General features: G+C 37.0%; 1 protein-coding gene across 1 annotated transcript; it reads right to left on the bottom strand.

Moving 5' to 3' along the window:
- Nucleotides 1–11,105: 11,105 nt before the first annotated feature.
- PRPS1L1 (phosphoribosyl pyrophosphate synthetase 1 like 1) lies at nucleotides 11,106–12,111 on the bottom strand (the record flags this gene model as incomplete). Its single annotated transcript, XM_081243948.1, is given in 8 exon segments — nucleotides 11,106–11,156; nucleotides 11,160–11,228; nucleotides 11,232–11,673; nucleotides 11,675–11,735; nucleotides 11,738–11,768; nucleotides 11,771–11,796; nucleotides 11,799–11,907; nucleotides 11,910–12,111. Coding segments are annotated over 8 exon segments (918 nt in total). The 5' UTR covers nucleotides 12,039–12,111.
- Nucleotides 12,112–14,381: the final 2,270 nt, after the last annotated feature.

The raw sequence follows: 14,381 nt of genomic DNA, 5'->3' as shown, positions 1-14,381 counted from the left end.
ACATTAAAGAGATGTCTTTGAAGATTAATATGTCAGCATTATGAAGGTAAAGATATAGGTAAAGATTAGTGGCAGGGGAATAAGTAGATGCAACTTAGGTGGGCCTTGTTAAAAAGCACATGGGGACATCATCAAGGAGCAGGTCAAGGCCATGACTAGAGGGCAAGCTGCTTATTCACTGTGGCAGAGGTAAGGGTATGGGAAGTGGGAGAGTAGCCTCAGTGGGGTTAGATGGGGGCTTCAAAAGCATGGAATCCAAAAGACATGCTTAGGCATGATACTGGCAACTGCCAGAATCATAAGAGTTGATGTGATGGGCAGAACACAGTGATGGGAAATCTAGGTGATGGTGCAAGAGGGTTGACCAGATGTGATAATGTATCAGGTGTGGGAGAAATCATTCCAGGCTTCTCCTCAGGAAAGGATGCAGACACTAGAGCCAGCACACTTCTAGGGCCTTGACATCACCTGGGGTGCAGTATAGGGCCCTAGTCCAAATAAGAACCAGGGCACAGAGCTGATAGAATATGGAGAGGAGAGATAATGAAAGGAAAATCCTGGTCTAAGGGCTAACACAGGAGGAGTGTCAGAGTTTGCCAACCCAAGGAATGCCAAGGGCTGAGGGTTGGTCCTCATATAGCAGACCTTGGGCTGAACTATGTTGATGGTAAAAGGGAAACAGAGGACATGTGGAAGGCCAACAACTGTGGGTGCCTGTTGCATCACTGTGATCAATTCTAGGCCTACACCAGGTTACAGATTCAAAGCTGTTGATCCTGAGTTTTTAGGATTAGTTCAGAAACTAGCAAATCCCTGTGAGAGCAGCTGAGGAAGGAGAGGTGGGAGACAAAATAAGGGTTGACCCTAGGAACTGATGCAATAATACAGGTAGTGAGTCAATAATTTAACTTTTTGATATTTTAACCTGGTGATCTATGTTTTGAAGAAGTATACATGCTTGAGGGGCAAAAGAAGCAGAGAAGTTGGAAAAACTTGAAAGGTATTTACATTCAAATTCAGTAAAATTTTGAATAACTATCATGTTCAGAGATTGTATTCTTCTGATTCATTTAGATTTCTGATTACTTAAGTTATGTAGAAAATTTTCGGAACATAAACTCTTCTATTTATTTTTCTTAGGTTAGCTTAACTTTCCTGACTTACGGTAGTATAATGAACACAATTTAATATTACTTCAATAATTGGAGATTGCATAGAACTCACAGTCATTACTCTTTCCTGAAAAAACTGAAAGTATTTTTAGACAATTCTTTATTAGCTCTGGGACTACATTTTTGTAAATGAGGCACCAATTTGAGCTTATTTTTTCATCATTTGCCTGTAGGAATTTGGTATGTTTTACTAAATATGTTGAGGGTCCCATTTAATTCGGAGGGACTGTTATTCCATGGTTTCCTTACAACAAGTCTAGGGTATACACCTATACACAAAAAAGGGTTAATTGAGGATTTTGCTTGTTTGAATACATGTGAGCTATCAAACTTTGAATAAATAACATTTTAGAGTATTTCTTAAAATTTCCACATTATACTATCCAAATTCTGTTACCAAATAGAGGAACACAGGAAACAGTCTCCTAAGCAAGTCTATTAATAGAGGGAGATTTCTGTTTCAAGCGAAGGAAAGGAGGAAATCTAGGCTTTATTTCATGTACACACCATGTGACCAAAACTGTTCTAGCTGTTTCACACATGTTCATCTTGAATCACAACAAGTGCGTGAGATATTTTGTCTCCATTATGGAGATGAGGAATCAGAGATTCAAAGACATATACTAACTGGGTGGTAACATAGCTGGTAAGCAGTACACCCAGGAGTGGAAATTCAGGTCTATCTAATTCTAAAGCTAATTTTTATTTTCACTGCCCCATGCTCCAGAAATATGTCTGTATACATAAACTGTTATAAAAGAAATTTCAAAATCCTTTTTTTTCAAATACTGAAGCTATGAACTCTATATCAATATATATTTCTGAGCCAATAAAACAAAATTATCCCTACAGATCAATCCCCCCCAAAATACCTTTTTCTATGTAATAATTCAATATTGCTCAAAGTAAAAATCACCTGAGAAGTCTCCCTGGTCTAGAAATAACCCTACAAAAGGGATGTCATGTAAGTTTCATCTTCTATGTCAGGTCTTATCAATTGGTAGGGCTGCCTGGATCCCTGCATGGAGAAGAAATCTGAAGTTATATCTAGAGTCAGCAGGAAGGAGCCTTGGGATCCATTAGAGATGAAGGTCATGGTCATGGGAGAGGAAAATGGCAACTCATGTACCATGTATTGCCTAGAACTGCCACAAGTATTAATAAAGTAGTATGTAATTTGGGAGGCTACTGCTCAAAATTGCCTTCCACACTCAAAATTCTCTCTATTAATTTCACTTTTGGGGCTTAGTATTTCCTAAGCTCGCATCATCATAAGAATCATCTAGATTAATTGTTTGAAAATATTGTTTTCCAGGCCTCCCTGGAGATTCAGGAGGTTAAGAGTGGGAAGTCAGGAATTTTATCATCTGGCAAGTTTGGGAATACTTGAGTTGCTTTTGCATTCAGAAAGCCCCTGTGAAAGACATACATTGCATTATTAAGCAGTAATAATTTAAGACATAATCTTCCCAGTAAAGATTTGAGTACTTACAGGCCAGGGGCAAATAATAGATCAATTTGATGGTGACTGGTGATCAGAGAAATTCAGAGCAGGTGATAACTTACCTACTTTATCTGGCTCTGCCCAACTTACTGACTTAATCTCATTCTGCTTTCCCTCTTGCCCATGCTACCCCAGCCAGACTGGTCTTCTTTCTGTTGCCCTAATATGTGCAGGCTCCCACCTCAAAGTCTTTGCCCTTGCTGGTGCCCTGCATGGTATGTCATTCCTGGAGACCTTCACAGGGCTGGTGTCCTTTTAATCCTCTCTTAAGTGGTAGGGCTCTTAAGTGAACAAGCCAAATGTCAAGCAAAGAGAAGGAAGAAAAGCACAATTTTAAATCTGTGAAGAAGATTCATTGCCTAGCTGACAACCAAACTCTTTAATTTTGTAAAACAGAGGATCCTAGCTCTTTCTTTGCTGTAAGCAATGAGTTATGTCAGTCATTGCATAGCATCTGCAATGAAATCAGGGTAAAAAAATAATGGTTTTCCTAGAAAAGAAGGAAACAAGGACAAGTATAAAAACAGAATAGAGTCACTAGTTGCAAAATAATTAAATCTGGGTAAAATGTATTATTTAAAACCGATCACTGCCTTATCTTTTCTGATTCTTGCAGGGTGCTCATAAGTCTAATCATCTGACTGTATCTTTGAAATAGAATTAGGATTTGGGAAGCATCTTAATAAACACTAACTGAAGCTACTCTGAAGAAAACATCATTAATCATGTCATCTGATAAGAGATACTGTCAGTGTTACGTTTAGAAATTTATACTCAGATTGAATTCCAGTAAACAACCCATGTGTGCCTTAGGGATTAGGAAAATGAGGGCTTCTTTGTTTACTAAAAATCTAAAAAAATATTACGTTGGCCTAATTTCTCAAAATGGAACCCACCTGGACTCATTTGGTCTCCCAGTTGCATAGGCGTTCTAGTCCAGTTCAGTTTGCACAATGCTGCGACATTGTTTTCAGAAAGTACTATTTTCACTGCAACAGTCATCTACAGAAAACATATCGAAAAAGCTACAATAGTTCCCTATTGCTTTTTAAATAAATAAAAATTTTTAGGTTGATATTTAAGACACTTACTTAGACATTTTTAGGTTTACCCACCATTAGGTAAGATTTACATCAATTTTAAAAAATCAACTGAAGCATAATATCTGACTGCTTAGTATTAAACATTATATGAAGCATCATTAAGATACAAAGAATATATGAAATATTCCCAATCCTTAATGACTACCCAAATTAATCTCACAAGAGAAGGCAACATTGTAGAGAATGATGCACACAATAGGAATTTACGGGAGAGAGATCAGATATTGAGATGTTTGTAAAAGAAATAGGCCTTGAAGAAAGGTAAGATTTAGTCAAGTGGAGGATAATAGCGAGGCTGCTGGAGGTTAGGTGAATTGTATAGAGGAATTACGGCAGAGATTTGCAGGTATTTTCTGGGGCAATGAATAGATCAATGAGAATGAAGTGGAAAGTTTATATTGGGAGTAGTGGACCAGATTTTGATGGCTATACATGAAAACAACGGGTGGATTTTTCTGTAATTAATGAAAAAATATAAACTTTTGATTATGGGATTAAAGTTATGAAAGTAGTATTTTAGGAATAAGTCTGGCAGAAGTACAGAGGGAATCTGAAGGACAATATTAGGGTAAGCAAGTGCTTACCTTAGACATTAGTGTATGAAGAGGCCTCAACCCTTCTGATTTGCCCACAGCAGCTGAAATGAGATGGCGTTAGAAGCGGGATGGCGGGGAAGAAGTCTGAGAAGAGCCAAGAGTTGGGAGGAAAGCCCCTGTACTATAGTGTTATAAAACGTCAAGTGAAGAAGGCACCTTGATAAGAAAATAGTTATAAATTCTGTAATGGTTTTTAGAAAGATAAAGGAGAATGAGGGAGGTCAATAAAAACAAATATTTACTTAGTCTGAAGGGAAACCATCAGAAGACCAGAAAAGTAAACAATTCCCAGTTAATATAAAGTATATGGAAACCAATTGCCAACAAACCAATTGCCAGTTCTTTCCCAATAGAACTGAAGAATTGGACGTTCATAGAGATAAAATAATCCCCCAAAAGGAAGTTGTGTAGCAAATTTCTAGAAAAACTCTCAAAGGGTTATTGGGTATTGAGAAAGGGAAGGGTCTATGAGCAATTTATTGAATTAAATTAAAACATTAAAGAGCAGTGGAATGGTTGTGACTGTCTCCAACTTTTAGACCAGTAGACTTCAGAATTTTGCCATAAGAGACAATTTGTGAGTTCAGTTCTTAAAAGTGAGAGGGGATAATTTCATGTGGGCTTTTAGGCTTGAAAAGTGCAGTATCCAAAGGAAGTTATGGTCACCCCAATAGCTAGGAACTCTTTGCAGCCAGAAGTCAAAATATCCATCATAAAGGAAAGGCCCCCTGCTATACTTCTTTCTCTCCATTACTGTAGGTCCTGAATAAAACAGCTAATACTGGGAAATAGAATTAAAAGTTAAATATAATTAAAATCTACAAAGAGAATTGAGATATTGTATTCCATAAAATGAAAAATAATGTCAATGATATCAACCATAAAAAAAGAGAGGAAGCTGTCAAAAACAAAAGGAGTATGTGAAAATTAACAGCATGGTTGCTTGATATTGAAAGGAAATTCAATGGATGGGATGAATAATAAAATTAATTACTAATAGAATTAACTGAAGACTGAATTAACTGGAGGATCAAATTAAAGAATGAACCACCAATCCAGTGACAAAGAATAAAATGATGAAAAATATGAGGAAGTTATAAGAAAGGGAAGATATATCCAGAAAATAAAATACCCATCTAATAGGGGATCCAAAAAAAGATAAACAGAGAAGGGAAAGGATGCAGTGTAGTAGTTTGAATCATAGCTCCCAATGACAGCACTCATTTGTTTTATGTTGTTTCTGTACCCTTTGATTTTGTGCATGTCATGGGGTCCCCACGATGAGATAAGAGGGTATCTCACCAATCCTTCCTGGATAATTGTTTCCATTCCTGCCTTCTGCTGATATGGTAGATTGGATCTGTGAGTTACATCATCCTCTTCACATCCTTCTGAGCTTTGCCTAGAATCTCCTTTCATGTCTCTATTTCTACCCACAGTCTCTTCAAAGTCATCTAGGCTTTTATTATCATGCACCTCAAAATTCTTCCAAGCCTTTCAGGAACCTAGCCAAAAATCATAGGCAGTGCTAAGTCCAAAGACAGTCCCTTTCTAGCATAAAATGATGATTTAGCATCATAATTTAAATGTATTTTATAGTGTAGGAGACATACCACCTCATAAATTTGAAGAATGTTATTTTGAAAGTCATTTTATCATGTTTAAAGGGAAAGGCCATAGATCCAGTGGCTTACCAAGATTAGAATTTTCTGCCTCGCTCAATAAGCATTCCATAGATTACCACATTATATTCTCTAAATTCATGGATGCTGCACCGTGTTACTCTGTTACCCACAGAAATCAATTTTCTCATAAAGTAACTAATGATTGCACCCCAAGCTGCACTGCAAAATGCTCTATTTAGATAGAACACCTGCAGCAAATCCAGAATGTCATAGAGAATGATGCCGTCTTCACCTTGAAGTTTGTATAGACCATCCAAACACAACCTAAGTTTGAAATCTATCTTCTGTTTAACTTTTTAAAAATAAAAAGTACATTAACATAAACGTCTTCCAAGCCTATTCCCAATACTTAATTCCAGAGCCACTTCCACATTTTTACATACTTGTTACAGCAGCACTCCATTTCCTGGTATAAACACTGTATTAGTTTCCTACAACTCCAGTAACAAATTATCATAAACTGGATGGCTTAAAATGACAGAAATTTATTCTGTCATAGTTCTGTAGGACAAAAGCCTGAAATCAAGGTGTCAGTAGACTTGGCCCTTTCTGGAGGTTCTGAGGGAGAATTTGTTTCATGCCTCTCCCTTAGCCCCTGGTGGCTGCTGTAATCCTTGACAATCCTTGGCTTGTAGATGCATCACTCCAGTATCTGCCTCCATCTTCATGTCACTTTCTCCTGTGTCTCTCTCTCAAATCTCCCTCTGCTTTTCACTTATAGGGATACCTGTCATTGTTTTTAAGACCCACCCTAAATCCAGGATGATCTCATCTGGAAAACCTAAACCTAATTACACCTACAAAGACCCTTTATCTCAATAAGGACACCTTATCCAAATAAGGCTCAGGTGGCTATGACATGGATATGTCTTTCGTGAGGTGGGCCTCTATTCAACTCACTACAGTCTGCTCTCTAGCCCCTGCCAAATTCACATCTGTCCCACATCCATACAAAACACATTTACCTCATCCCAACATTCCACCAAAGTCTCAACCCATTACAACATCAACCCTAAGTTCAAAATCGCATCAAAATATCAACTCAGAAGTCCCAAATCTCATTATTTAAAGACAAAAAAAAAACAAAAAAAATGCTGCCCCAATTAGTAGTCAGTTATCCAGCATCATTGACTGATCAGTGCATTATTTATCCAATGACATGACATGCCAGCTTTATCATATATATGAGCTGGTATGTAATACTATTGAGTGTATAAAACAGTTTTTGGTCAATAAGCATAAGCACACTATCGCTTTCAGCTATGGAAACTGCTACTTTGCTAACCATGGGGTGAATATATTCTGCAGGGTGTGGTATTTACTATGGTATGGCCTCTTTCATCGATTTTGTATTCTGAGAACAGTTTGTCCAAAATGACTGCTTGTATGTGTAAAAGTAACATTGGATATGCTTCATATAAACAAGGTTATAATGTTATAATGGTGCTTAAAGTGGAAGTTTTAAGGAGGCTGGAAGTGCTTTCCAGGATATAATCAAGAAAGCAGAAAGTTAAGATCATCAAGGAGCTAGATATTGATAAATGACAACTGACATTAAGAAGCCCATTATAAACATCACTGTTATCTGATTGATCAACATGTATATGAAGATACTTAGGAAAAAAAACTATGGCAGGAGTCTTATCCCCCCTTTCAGAGAATCTGAGTAGATTTCAGGAGTGGTTGCCAAGGCAGGATATCAGGAAAGCATCTCCAGAGGGACTTTGTAATAGTGATTTTCCTATAGAATTGATTCAGTTATGCTCCTTTTTTCCAGTAACATAATCCCTCCACTAAATAGTGTATGTGTGTACTAAATTCCCATAAGTATACATAGGTCTGTTTCAGGAATCTAAATTCTGCAGTATTAATTTACATGTTCATCCCTGTATCAGTACAACAGTTTTATTACTGTTAGTTTTACAATGTTTTAATATACTGTAGTACAAAAACATTTTCAGAAAGTTCTTGAATATTTTTGATCTCTTATTTTTGCAGATCAACTTTAAGAAAAGTTTATCTAGTTCTCTTTAAAAAATCCTTTTCGGATTTTTACTGGGTTTATACTGACTAGATGATTTGAGGAAACTCTCATATTGTTCTTCATCTCCAGATTCATAACACATTTATTCAGGTTATTTTCTATATCTTTTCATAATTTTCTTTCATACAAGTCCTACAGTTTGGGAGTTTATTACTGGTTATTTTGCAGATTTTATTGCTCCAGGTTGTGGAAACTTTTTTCAATTATATTTTTCAATTAGGATTTGTTGGTATTTAGGAAAGGCTATTATTTTATTTACCTGATGTACAGTCACTTTACTGACCTCTTGTAGGAATAATTTTTCTTTTGATTGCTGGATTTTTTGTTGATAATCATGACATTTGCAAATAATATGAGTTTTGCCTCTTTCCCCTCCAGTGTTGCTAGCTCTTTTCTTTTTCTTGCCTTATTTCACTGGCTTTGAAATTTGTCTGATTTTAATGGGAACATTTTCAATATTTCATCATTAAGTATATCTCTGTAGGTCTCTAGTAGATTTTCTTTATTAGATCTAGCAAACTTCATTCTATTACTATTTTACTGAGAGTTTTATTTTTTTCAAAATGCAGTCTGGATGATTGTAGTAAATCCACTTTACTATATATGGTCTTTATAAATTACTTTTTAAAAATTTATGGAGACTTTTTGTGACTTACTACATTTTTAATATTATAAATGTTTTCATTCATGCTGGAAAAATGTGAATTATCTGTTTAATTTCCATGTATAGTTATTAAATTGTGATGTGGAGTTATTTTAAACCCTATAATATCTTTTCTTGGTTATTTATGTGAGAATTTTGTTAAAATTTCACAGTTAATGTAGATTATACATTTCTCCTTATATTCTCACTGTTTTATTTTTCTTCCTATACTTCGATGTTGAATTGTTAGGTTCATAAAGATTCATAATCCGCAAAACATTCTGTTTTTACTTTGACTAGAAGTACCACTCCTAGTTCCTCTTTGTAAGCGTTTACTTGGTATGTTTTTCATTATCTTTTTATATCTAATTTTTTGCTTTGGTGTGTCTCCTATAAACAGCATAGCATTAGATATTTTTGCTACTCATTCTGATAATCTAACTCTTATCAGATTAACTTAATATATTGAACTTATTTGTGATAACATATATTTGGTATTTTCTGCTTGATCTGTTTTCTTCCTCATTTCCTGTCTTCAGCTGGATTTGTTTACTGTGCCATTATGCCATTATTATGGCTATTATGCCATTTTTTTTTCTGTCTAGGAGTTTGGAAGTAATTTATCCCATTCTTTTCTTCTCTTGCTTGTCCTTGAATTTTAGAAAACATATTTAAACTTTGATTTTTTCTATCATGTCAATCATTGGTGTCAGTAACTGCCCTCCCAAACTAGATAAGACCATTAATATACATAGACTAATCCTAACCTCTCATGTTTTGTGGATATCACCTGGAATTTTTACAGATTTTTAAATAATTTGCTTTACATTGTGGCTCAATTTTTATGTGAATTTTATCTTAATAATTGTGATAATATTCATAATAATTTCACAAAAAATTTTATCAGTTTCACTTCTTTCTTTGCTCACCATTATCTCTTTCATTCCTTGTGCTCCTCTTAGTTGTACATACTTGTTGTTTTCGGTATCCTCAAGTGATACTTTCAGGAAGCATTCATGGTGGTAAAGTTTCTGAGTCTTTTAATATATAAAAATGCCTTAATTTTGTCCTCAAACTTAAATAATAGTTTGGCTAAGCACACAAATTTAGGTTAAAAGGAATATTCCTTTGAACTGCAAAAATATTGTTCCATTTTTGCTTATTACCTGAGAGATCAAATGAGAAGTCTGACAGCAACTGAATATTATTTCTTTAAAACTGTCTTACGTTTTACCTTTCAGAAACTTTTAGGGCCTGTCTGAATTTTCTTGGAAATCAGAAATTTCAGGATATATCTTAATGTGGACTTTTTCTCACATACATGCAGACTTTTTATTGGTTTTCCCTACAAGAGACAATAATGTAAGTTTTAAAATATAAATCTGAAGTCATCTGAGAGGCAAGGAAGAAAGATTAAAATTAAATGCTTAATCAAAAGGTACAACACCACCTAAAATCTACTACCACGGCAGTAGCAGGCTAAGATTAAGCTACAGCAAAAACATCTGGTGCAAATTTTAGAGACTATATAGCAGGAAGTGGATTTGCTTTCCAGAAGACTGGTACACTGATAATTTGGATCCAACAGGATGTTTGACCAGGAAAATGTCAAGATGGTTAGAAGTAAAACTAAATCAAAAAGAACAGGTACACTGGAGAATCCAAAACATGTAATCTCCAAACAGATGGTGACAGATTTATCTTCTTCCTCTCATGAAGCATTTGCTGCACTTTGCAGCCTTTTCTCATAATGCTACCCAATGGCTGTTCAAGCTGAAAGCTGCTGCTCTTGCCTTGCAGATGGCTCATCAACCAGGTAAACTAGGTTTGGGTTGCATAGAACTCGATTAATTTAGCACAGATCTTAGAGAACTTGTGACAAATGGGGAAGAGGGCAGGGGAATACAGGGAATAAGAGGGGGTTGGTGGGATGGAGATGTGGTTGTGGTGGATTGGGTTGGTTGCATTGTTAGTTGTTCTGAACAAAGTGAACCCTGAAGCATTCACATATAAAGTAGTCTAAGTTTCCCCAATTAATTCCATACAACTCCACACAACACCTTCAAAGTCTGAAGTCAGCAGCTGAACTGTAGTTAGAGCTGCAAGGCTCACAAAATCATCAAAGAAACCAGAATGAGACAACACAGATAGGATATTCCAGCAATTATTCTCAATCTGTCTTTCTCCAATCTAAAATAAGCATCTAATATACATGATGTGGGATGTAGAAAGCCACACTGGAACAAACAGGGTCTACTGCCGAACTTTTCATCAAACACCAAGGGAAACCAACGGTCAGGGTATATTTTTATTTTATCTTATTTTATTTAAAAATACAACAACCCCAATGTTATTCTATCACAATGGGACATGGCTGAACAGGTAGGAGACAGATTCCCCATTGTGAATTCAGATGGCTTCTGCAAGGATCATGGAGATGTCGATCACCTGTATTTTGGAGCAATGCTTCACCTTATCCTCCTAAGGTATGGTATTGGTGACTACTACTGCTTCAAAGCCTGCACTGTTGATGTGAGTAATGGCCGGGCCAGAAAAGATTCCGTGAGTCAAGATCGCATAAACTCTGGTGGCTCCAGCTGAGAAAAGTTTGTCAGCTGCATGGCAGATTGTACCACAAGTGTCAGCCATGTCATCCACAAGGATAGCCACACGATCCTTCACATATCCCACTAGTACCATTTGGTCCACTTCATTGGCCTTCTTCGGTTCTTTGTAAATCAAGGCAAAGTCCACATTCAATCTTTCTGCAACGGAGGTCACTCTCTTAGCTCCACCAGCATCTGGAGAGACAATCGTGCAGTTCCTCCACTCAGAGATATTCTCGTTTATCCACTTCAGGACAGCTGGATCTGCATACAAATTGTCTACTGGGATATCAAAAAAGCCCTGAATTTGAGAAGCATGCACCTGCTATAGACAGCGTATTTACAACTGCGGCTCGGCTCTTATCCTCCTTATCCTGCCGGCATACGGGAAGCACGGGATGACTGCAGTAACTCGGGGCTGGCTGGAGCAATCTTGCAGGCTTAATCATGATCAAAAGCTCCATTAAACTGTCGTTGATTTCGCCACAACCACTCTGCACTATGTGGACATTCCCTCCTTGCACACTCTCGCCTATTTCCACACACTCTCGCCTATTTCCACACAGGTCTCCTGGTTGCTGAATTTCTTGGTCACCACCTTGCCCAGCTCCTGGCCCAGTCGGTCGGCAGTTTTCTGGGATAAGTCCTGACGGGAGCTGCCGCTGAAGATTTTGATATTTGGCATTTTGGTCAACTGCCCTAGGCTCTCTACATCCGGTGATCACCCCGGCAGCTGAGAAAGGAACAGAGGTCAGACCACAGACTATTACAGCTCCTAGCCAGGCGCGAGAGACCACAGACGCTAACTAACGGCTTCCGGTTGTTACTCAGCTGTTCCGCTCTCTTCCGGATGTGCTCCACTCTAAACTGCCTTCTGGGTCTTCAAAAAAAAAAAAAAATTCCTTCTTGGCACCCAGTTCACACTTCTAAACTAAAGAATCAAATCTTGGGCTTCCCTAGTGGCGCAGTGGTTGAGAGTCCGCCTGCCGATGTAGGGGACACGTGTTCGTGCCCCGGTCCGTGAAGATCCCACATGCCGCGGAGCGGCTGGGCCCGTGAGCCACGGCCGCTGAGCCTGCGCATCTGGAGCCTGTGCTCCGCAACGAGAGAGGCCACATCAGTGAGAGTCCTGCGTACCACAAAAAAAAAAAAAAAAAAAAATCAAATCTTTTTTCAGTTCATAGATTTTTTTCCTCCGCTATTAGTGGTTGTATTAGTTTCCAAGGGCAGCTTAAATCTGAATGCGTAAAAATATAAAATTTCTACAAGGCAAAACACGTAACATTGAACAGAAAGTTCTGGACTGGAGGAAATGTGTAAAACATGCCCAGAGTTCTTCCAACTGAGTGAGAAAAAGATAAGTAGGAGTAAACGTATGAAAAAATGCTAGAAATCAAGAAATTGACATTCATTTTCACACACCAGGTAAGCTAAAATTATAAAATAGATAACTCCTTCTAGTCTAATGGAAAGTGTAAGTGTGTAGATTTTGCAAGGGAAATTGAGTACATAACATATGGCTCAATGTGTCTTCTAGGAATCTACGCAATAAAAAGATTCACAAAGTATATTGATAACAGTGTTTTTTGCTGTATTAATCCATTTAGTCAATACTTCCCGAGGTGTTCTGTGTGTCAGGTGTTGCCCCGTTTATGGGGTATAAGATGATGAATGACAAATAGTAACCTCTCTAGAATTGCTTATAAAAGCAAAATATGGAAACCAAAAATGTCTGTCAATAGCTAAATTATCAGATAATGTATTGTATGTACACAGGCAGCCATTAAAGAGACCACAGTAGTCATATGGAAGAAGTCATATGGAAGTGTCTCCAAAATATTTTATTTTATTGTTTCATTTTAAAATTTTATTTATTATTTATTGGAGTATAGTTGCTTTACACTGCTGTGTCAATTTCTGCTGTACAGCAAAGTGAATCATATACATATATCCCCTCTTTTTTGGATTTCTTTACCATTTAGGTCACCAGAGAGTACTGGGTAGACCTCCCTTTGCTGTACAGTAGGTTCTCATTAGTTACCTATTTTATACATAGTAGTGTATATATGTCAATCCCAATCTCCCAATTCATTCCACCTCCTCCCCCTTCCCCCTTGGCGTCCATAGGTTTGTCCTCTACATCTGTGTCTCTATTTCTGCTTTGCAAATAAGATCATCTATACCAATTTTCTAGATTTCACATATATGCGTTAATATACGATGTTTGTTTTTCTCTTTCTCACTTACTTCACTCTGTGTGACAGTCTCTGGGTCCATCCACGTCTCTGCAAATGACACAATTGCACTCCTTTTTATGACTGAGTAATATTCCATTGTATATATGTACCACATCTTCTTTATCCATTCCTCTGTTGATGGACACTTAGTTTGGTTCCATGACCTGGCTACTGTAAATAGTGCTGTGGTGGACATTGGGGTGCATGTTTCTTTTTGAATTATGGTTCTCTGGGTATATGCCCAGTAGTGGGATTGCTGGGTCATATGATAGTTCTATTTTTAGTTTTCTAAGGAACCTCCATACTCTTCTCTATAATGGCTGTATCAAGCTATGTTCCCACCAACAGTGTAAGAGGGTTCCCTTTTCTCCACACCCTCTCCAGCATTTATTGTTTGTAGATTTTTTGATGATGACCATTCTGACCAGTGTGAGGTGATCCAAGATACTTTTAAATGTAAAAAAATCATTCACAAAAATACGCATAGTATGATATTTATGTATTTAAAATTAAGTAATAGTCAAAGCATCAAATCATTAAGGAAGTCCTTTTTATTATGATTGCCTTTGCAGAGGGGAGTAGGTTGGTTGTAGTTGGGGATGAATATGTCACAATTTATTGACATCTATTAATGTAGTATTGAACTTTCATTACTTTTATAATTTAAAAAAGACTAACAAAATATATATGATAAGCCTTTTTTAGGAAATTTTAAGTACACAGTTTCCAAATGCATTGAGGGTTGGAGTAACAGGCTAAGAAGTGGAAGAAATCATAGTTACCAGGAATTT

Source organism: Mesoplodon bidens (assembly GCF_964165515.1).
Source record: "Mesoplodon bidens genome assembly, chromosome: 9".
NCBI classification, from domain to species: Eukaryota; Metazoa; Chordata; class Mammalia; order Artiodactyla; family Ziphiidae; genus Mesoplodon; species Mesoplodon bidens.
The sequence above is the reverse complement of the archived record's forward strand: the minus strand, read 5'-3'. Positions and strand labels throughout refer to the sequence as shown.